The sequence below is a fragment of the Oncorhynchus masou genome, chromosome 23 (assembly GCF_036934945.1).
Source record: "Oncorhynchus masou masou isolate Uvic2021 chromosome 23, UVic_Omas_1.1, whole genome shotgun sequence".
Taxonomy (NCBI): Eukaryota; Metazoa; Chordata; class Actinopteri; order Salmoniformes; family Salmonidae; genus Oncorhynchus; species Oncorhynchus masou.
The window spans coordinates 6,012,145-6,021,740 of record NC_088234.1 but is presented as its reverse complement, the minus strand read 5'-3'; the positions used below and the strand labels follow the sequence as shown (position 1 = coordinate 6,021,740).

The 9,596-nt window shown below is 34.0% G+C and overlaps 1 protein-coding gene across 1 annotated transcript in view; it reads left to right on the top strand.

Annotated features, from left to right (window-relative positions):
- The window catches only part of LOC135510219 (fibrinogen alpha chain-like), an 8,975-nt gene extending 5,402 nt beyond the window's left edge, over positions 1 to 3,573 (top strand). The window contains exons 4-6 of the mRNA XM_064931013.1: positions 1 to 58; positions 1,402 to 1,598; positions 1,858 to 3,573. The exon at positions 1 to 58 is cut by the window's left edge and continues 88 nt beyond it. Coding sequence (XP_064787085.1) covers positions 1 to 58; positions 1,402 to 1,598; positions 1,858 to 2,674 — 1,072 coding nt within the window. The 3' untranslated portion in view covers positions 2,675 to 3,573. The remainder of the gene's footprint in view (positions 59 to 1,401; positions 1,599 to 1,857) is intronic.
- The last annotated feature ends 6,023 nt before the right edge of the window (positions 3,574 to 9,596 follow it).

The following is a 9,596-nucleotide window of genomic DNA, read 5'->3' as shown; positions in this document are numbered from 1 at the left end:
CCTCAACGCTCTGAAGATCAGCATCAAAGACCAGGTTATAGAGATGCAGAGGATGGAGGTGAGATTAAGATTAGTGACTAAGATTAGCGATTAAGATTAGCGATTACGATTAGCGATTAAGATTAGCGATTAAGATTAGCGATTACGATTAGCGATTAAGATTAGTGACTAAGATTAGCGATTAAGATTAGCGATTACGATTGACGATTAAGATTGGCGATTAAGATTAGCAATTAAGATTAGCGATTAAGATTGGCGATTAAGATTAGCAATTAAGATTAGTGATTAAGATTGGCGATTAAGATTGGCGATTAAGATTGGCGATTAAGATTGGTGGTGATGGTGAAGACCAGGGTCAGAGACCAGCAAAGACATATTGAGACCTAGGTCTCTTTAACAGTTGCACCCTGTATAATACAACATAAATATGTGCAAAATATATAAACATACACATTGAAGATGAGGAGACTGCAGATGTAGAGACAGTCACTTTCGTTCCAGTGTTTCCACCTATGTGTTCAGGACCTTTGGTGTTATTCCTCTGGTTTGAGAGATCTGAATTATAAATTCTCTTCTCATCCCCCTCCTCCTCTCTCCTCTAACCCCTCCCCCTCTCTCCTCTAACCCCTCCCCCTCTCTCCTCTAACCCCTCCCCCTCTCTCCTCTAACCCCTCCCTTCTCCCCCTCTCTCCTCTAACCCCTCCCTTCTCCCCCTCTCTCCTCTAACCCCACCCCCCTCTCTCCTCTAACCCCTCTCTCCCTTCTCCCCCTCTCTCCTCTAACCCCTCCCTTCTCCCCCTCTCTCCTCTAACCTTCCCCTTCTCCCCCTCTCTCCTCTAACCCCTCCCCTCTCTCCTCTAACCCCTCCCTTCTCCCCCTCTCTCCTCTAACCCCTCCCTTCTCCCTCTCTCTCCTCTAACCCCTCCCTTCTCCCCCTCTCTCCTCTAACCCCTCCCTTCTCCCCCTCTCTCCTCTAACCCCTCCCCTCTCTCCTCTAACCCCTCCCCTCTCTCCTCTAACCCCTCTCTTCTCCCCCTCTCTCCTCTAACCCCTCCCTTCTCCTCCTCTCTCCTCTAACCCCTCCCCTCTCTCCTCTAACCCCTCCCTTCTCCCCCTCTCTCCTCTAACCCCTCCCCTCTCTCCTCTAACCCCTCCACTCTCTCCTCTAACCCCTCCATTCTCCCCCTTCCTCTCTCCTCTAACCCCTCCCCTTCTCCCCCTAACCCCACCCCCTCTCCTCTAACCCCTCCCCTCCCCTCCCCTCCTCTCTCTCTAACCCCTCTCTTCTCCCCCTCTCTCCTCTCTCCCCCTCTCTCCTCTAACCCCTCCCCCTCTAACCCCCCACTCTCCTCTCCTCTCTCCTCTAACCCCTCCCCCTCTCTCCTCTAACCCCTCCACCAGGTGGACATTGACATCAAGCTGCGCTCCTGTAAGGGATCTTGTAAGGGCTACGCTGAGTTCTCCGTTGATCAATCATCCTACGTGGCTTTGGACAAGCAGATGGACCAGCTGGAAGCCCAAAGGGTTCAGTCTGTTGAGACCGTCGGCTCGCTGCACATCATGAAGAGCCGCCCGCTTAAAGACGTCTTGGTCGACAGGTGAGGAGGAGGATGATGATGCTGAGGATGAAGAAGATGATGACCTCTTGATAATCACCTTTTTCTTTTTCTTCTCCCACTCTCCTCTCCTCTCCTCTCCTCTCCTCTCCTCTCCTCTCCTCTCCTCTCCTCTCCTCTCCTCTCCTCTCCTCTCCTCCCCTCCCTCTCCTCTCCTCTCCTCCCTCCTCTCCCCTGCCCCCTCTCCCCTCTCCCCTCCCCTCCCCTCCCCTCTCCTCTTCTCCCCACGCCCCCCTCTCAGCAAGTTTAAGTCCAGCCTGGCAGGGGAGCAGAAGCAGGATTTCTTCCCGGAGGTGAAGTCCGTGAAACTGACCTTGGAGGCCGAGGGGTCCAGCGCTTCGTCTGCCGCCTCTGTCAGCAAGGTCCCGGGTACGCACTTCCAGCCTTCGACCTCAGGGTCTTCATCCTCTTCATCTTCATCATCTAGTTGGTCGACAGGTTCAGGGTCGATGGATGGGTCGAAGAAAACGATCACGGAGCTGGGTGGGGGTGGTGGTGGGGGTGGTGGTGCTGGTGGGGGTACGAGGGGGGATGGAGATGGGGATTTCTTTAAGGGGATGGGTGGACTCGGCGGAGGGCTGGGGAGTCTTGGAGGCGGAGATTTCACCTCTACCGGTCACCAGACCACGCATGTATCGAGCTGTACCAAGACCATAAAGAAGACGACAGTGCATACGAAGGACGGGCCGGTGGAACGCATCGAGGAAGTTTCGAGCGGACCAGGCTGTGAGGCAATGAAGCTCGGTGGCGGAGGAGGGATGGGGGACTTCTTCCCATCCCTCTCTTCCTCTTCCTCCTCCTCCTCCTCCTCATTCACCAAAACCTCAAGCCACGGCAGTAACAAGGGAGGCAGTAGCCTCTTCAGCAGTACCAAGACCGGCGGCGCTGCCGACGGCTTCGGAGCTGATTCATTCGGGATGGATCTCGGAGCGTTTATGCGCGGGAAAGATGACGATGATGTCCCAGATTTCCTCAGCCACAGCCACGGCGTGAAAACTAGTGTCCGGAGCAAACGGCAGGCAGATTATGTGGGAAAAGGTACATCTGACCAGGAGTAACTGCCCAATATTTGACCTAGCTAGCCGCTGTTTAGCCACTGTTAGTATCTTAGCCTAGTGGCTGTTAGCAATTAGCATGTTAGCCTCCATTAGCATCTTAGCCAAACTGACATTAGCGATTAGCACCTTAGCCTAGCGGCCGTTAGCGGTGAGCGTCTTGGCCAGCAGCTCCTAGCGTCATAGCTAGCAGTGAGAAGTGAAACGTTTCTATTTTTTTTGTCGTAGCTCAAATCAAATCCTCGAATGTGATCCACAGTAGCCTAATTAATAAACACTCGTAAAGTAGTTCAGCCAGTTGCTCATATGATGAGTTTGTGTTAAAAAATAATAATAATCTAACAAATTGTATAAAATAAGTTCCAGAGATACTGTCTAAAATATGCTGTACTATACATCATAGTGTGTTCTCAACCGCTGCTGAGCTGACTACCGGAAGGGGTTCGGAGGGGTAAAGGGGAGGTGTGGCTGAGGTTACAAACACTCTTCTGACCCGGGCACCTGAGGGTAGAGCTAGAAGACCGTGAGGGAAGAGGTTGGCATGAGGGAGGGAAAGAAGTAGAGGGGAAGAGGTGGGGGTTAGGAAAGGTGATAGAGGAAAGAGAGAGAGAGAGAAGGATGGGGAGTGAGTGACAGAGATAGAGAGAAACATTGCTGATTGTTGATTCTGTGAGTAGATGATTAAAATGTTTTTTTTTTGTCTGACCCTGTGAATGATGTCAATGTACTGAATGTTCATGGACAAAAACAAACAACCGGCTAACTTCTGAACCAATCAGGTACTGCCAATGTTCAAATAACTATTCTAAGAACAGAAAGGGGTTCTAAGAACTACGGTAGAACTTCCATTAGAATGTCCAAACCAAGCTACTGATGCGACAATAAAAATATTTTCACTTCAACTTCATTTTTTCTGTTTTCTGTTTAAATGTATTTTATAATTATATTTATAATAATTATTTAATTATTCTTTATGTGCATGTCTCTTGGGGTAAAAAAAAAACAGTCAAAAGTTAGAGGGGAAAAGGTATATTTTATAGTATAAACAGAAATAAACCACAATATTAATAATAGGTAAGAGTTAATAAGAGTTAATAGCTCTGTAGTCCTAATTAAGGTATAGGCTTATACAGTGAGAATATATAGACATTAGGATATAATATGATATACAGTGAGAATATATAGACATTAGGATATGATATCATATACAGTGAGAATATATAGACATTAGGATATGATATCATATACAGTGAGAATATATAGACATCAGGATATGATATCATATACAGTGAGAATATATAGACATTAGGATATGATATCATATACAGTGAGAATATATAGACATTAGGATATGATATCATATACAGCGAGAATATATAGACATTAGGATATAATATCATATACATTATACAGAATATATAGACATTAGGATATAATATGATATACATTATACAGAATATATAGACATTAGGATATAATATCATATACATTATACAGAATATATAGACATTAGGATATAATATCATATACAGTGAGAATATATAGACATTAGGATATAATATCATATACAGTGAGAATATATAGACATTAGGATATAATATCATATACATTATACAGAATATATAGACATTAGGATATAATATCATATACATTCAGAATATATAGACATTAAGATATGATATCATATACAGTGAGAATATATAGACATTAGGATATAATATCATATACAGTGAGAATATATAGACATTAGGATATAATATCATATACATTCAGAATATATAGACATCAGGATATGATATCATATACATTATACAGAATATATAGACATTAGGATATAATATCATATACATTATACAGAATATATAGACATTAGGATATGATATCATATACATTATACAGAATATATAGACATTAGGATATAATATCATATACAGTGAGAATATATAGACATTAGGATATGATATCATATACAGTGAGAATATATAGACATTAGGATATGATATCATATACAGTGAGAATATATAGACATTAGGATATGATATCATATACAGTGAGAATATATAGACATTAGGATATGATATCATATACAGTGAGAATATATAGACATTAGTATATGATATCATATACAGCGAGAATATATAGACATTAGGATATAATATCATATACAGTGAGAATATATAGACATTAGTATATGATATCATATACAGCGAGAATATATAGACATTAGGATATAATATCATATACATTATACAGAATATATAGACATTAGGATATAATATCATATACAGTGAGAATATATAGACATTAGGATATAATATGATATACATTATACAGAATATATAGACATTAGGATATAATATGATATACATTATACAGAATATATAGACATTAGGATATAATATCATATACATTATACAGAATATATAGACATTAGGATATAATATCATATACAGTGAGAATATATAGACATTAGGATATAATATCATATACAGTGAGAATATATAGACATTAGGATATGATATCATATACATTATACAGAATATATAGACATTAGGATATAATATCATATACATTCAGAATATATAGACATTAAGATATGATATCATATACAGTGAGAATATATAGACATTAGGATATAATATCATATACATTCAGAATATATAGACATTAGGATATAATATCATATACATTCAGAATATATAGACATTAGGAGATGATATCATATACATTATACAGAATATATAGACATTAGGATATAATATCATATACATTATACAGAATATATAGACATTAGGATATGATATGATATACATTATACAGAATATATAGACATTAGGATATAATATCATATACATTCAGAATATATAGACATTAGGAGATGATATCATATACATATATACAGAATATATAGACATTAGAATATATAGACATTAGGATATAATATCATATACATTATACAGAATATATAGACATTAGGATATGATATGATATACATTATACAGAATATATAGACATTAGGATATGATATCATATACAGTGAGAATATATAGACATTAGGATATGATATCATATACAGTGAGAATATATGGACATTAGGATATAATATGATATACAGTGAGAATATATAGACATTAGGAGATGATATCATATACATAATACAGAATATATAGACAATAGGAGATGATATCATATACATTATACAGAATATATAGACATTAGGATATGATATCATATACATTATACAGAATATATAGACATTAGGATATGATATCATATACATTATACAGAATATATAGACATTAGGATATGATATCATATACATTATACAGAATATATAGACATTAGGATATGATATCATATACAGTGAGAATATATAGACATTAGGATATAATATCATATACATTATACAGAATATATAGACATTAGGATATAATATCATATACAGTGAGAATATATAGACATTAGGATATAATATCATATACAGTGAGAATATATAGACATTAGGATATGATATCATATACAGTGAGAATATATAGACATCAGGATATAATATCATATACAGTGAGAATATATAGACATTAGGATATGATATGATATACAGTGAGAATATATAGACATTAGGATATGATATCATATACAGTGAGAATATATAGACATCAGGATATGATATCATATACAGTGAGAATATATAGACATTAGGATATGATATCATATACAGTGAGAATATATAGACATTAGGATATGATATCATATACAGTGAGAATATATAGACATCAGGATATGATATCATATACAGTGAGAATATATAGACATCAGGATATGATATCATATACAGTGAGAATATATAGACATTAGGATATGATATCATATACAGTGAGAATATATAGACATTAGGATATGATATCATATACAGTGAGAATATATAGACATTAGGATATGATATCATATACAGTGAGAATATATAGACATTAGGATATGATATCATATACAGTGAGAATATATAGACATTAGGATATGATATCATATACATTATACAGAATATATAGACATCAGGATATAATATCATATACAGTGAGAATATATAGACATCAGGATATGATATCATATACAGTGAGAATATATAGACATTAGGATATGATATCATATACAGTGAGAATATATAGACATTAGGATATAATATCATATACAGTGAGAATATATAGACATTAGGATATGATATCATATACAGTGAGAATATATAGACATTAGGATATAATATCATATACAGTGAGAATATATAGACATTAGGATATGATATCATATACAGTGAGAATATATAGACATTAGGATATAATATCATATACAGTGAGAATATATAGACATTAGGATATAATATCATATACAGTGAGAATATATAGACATTAGGATATGATATCATATACAGTGAGAATATATAGACATTAGGATATGATATCATATACAGTGAGAATATATAGACATTAGGATATAATATCATATACAGTGAGAATATATAGACATTAGGATATAATATCATATACAGTGAGAATATATAGACATTAGGATATAATATCATATACATTATACAGAATATATAGACATTAGGATATAATATCATATACATTATACAGAATATATAGACATTAGGATATAATATCATATACATTCAGAATATATAGACATTAGGATATGATATCATATACAGTGAGAATATATAGACATTAGGATATAATATCATATACATTCAGAATATATAGACATTAGGATATAATATCATATACATTCAGAATATATAGACATTAGGATATAATATCATATACATTCAGAATATATAGACATTAGGATATAATATCATATACAGTGAGAATATATAGACATTAGGATATAATATCATATACATTATACAGAATATATAGACATCAGGATATAATATCATATACATTCAGAACATATAGACATCAGGATATGATATCATATACATTATACAGAATATATAGACATCAGGATATAATATCATATACATTATACAGAATATATAGACATCAGGATATAATATCATATACATTATACAGAATATATAGACATCAGGATATAATATCATATACAGTGAGAATATATAGACATCAGGATATAATATCATATACATTATACAGAATATATAGACATCAGGATATAATATCATATACAGTGAGAATATATAGACATCAGGATATAATATCATATACATTCAGAATATATAGACATTAGGATATAATATCATATACAGTGAGAATATATAGACATCAGGATATAATATCATATACATTCAGAATATATAGACATTAGGATATAATATGATATACATTATACAGAATATATAGACATTAGGATATAATATCATATACATATAATATCATATACATATCAGAATATATAGACATTAGGATATAATATCATATACATTATACAGAATATATAGACATTAGGATATAATATCATATACATTATACAGAATATATAGACATTAGGATATAATATCATATACATTATACAGAATATATAGACATTAGGATATGATATCATATACATTATACAGAATATATAGACATTAGGATATAATATCATATACATTATACAGAATATATAGACATTAGGATATAATATCATATACATTATACAGAATATATAGACATTAGGATATAATATCATATACATTATACAGAATATATAGACATTAGGATATGATATCATATACAGTGAGAATATATAGACATTAGGATATGATATCATATACAGTGAGAATATATAGACATTAGGATATGATATCATATACATTATACAGAATATATAGACATTAGGATATAATATCATATACATTATACAGAATATATAGACATTAGGATATGATATCATATACAGTGAGAATATATAGACATTAGGATATGATATCATATACATTATACAGAATATATAGACATTAGGATATAATATCATATACATTCAGAATATATAGACATTAGGATATAATATCATATACAGTGAGAATATATAGACATTAGGATATGATATCATATACATTATACAGAATATATAGACATTAGGATATAATATCATATACATTATACAGAATATATAGACATTAGGATATGATATCATATACAGTGAGAATATATAGACATTAGGATATGATATCATATACATTATACAGAATATATAGACATTAGGATATGATATCATATACATTATACAGAATATATAGACATTAGGATATAATATCATATACATTATACAGAATATATAGACATTAGGATATGATATCATATACAGTGAGAATATATAGACATTAGGATATGATATCATATACAGTGAGAATATATAGACATTAGGATATGATATCATATACAGTGAGAATATATAGACATTAGGATATAATATCATATACAGTGAGAATATATAGACATTAGGATATGATATCATATACATTCAGAATATATAGACATCAGGATATGATATCATATACAGTGAGAATATATAGACATTAGGATATAATATCATATACAGTGAGAATATATTATACTGAACATCTCAGTTACTCAGGCCTATTGGGGGGGTGGATCCTAACTTCCTTTGTCTCCCATTGACATAAATACACAACTAAGTGAGTATTTTGACTGAAGCAGAAGTTGGGATTTATATACCCATGTTATGATCAGTCAGAGATGGGCAGTATATTATCAAAGCCTAATTATTTGAGTATTTTGACTGAAGCAGAAGTTATGATCAGTCAGAGATGGGCGGTATATTATCATAGCCTAATTAATTGAGTATTTTGACTGAAGCAGAAGTTATGATCAGTCAGAGATGGGCGGTATATTATCATAGCCTAATTAATTGAGTATTTTGACTGAAGCAGAAGTTATGATCAGTCAGAGATGGGCGGTATATTATC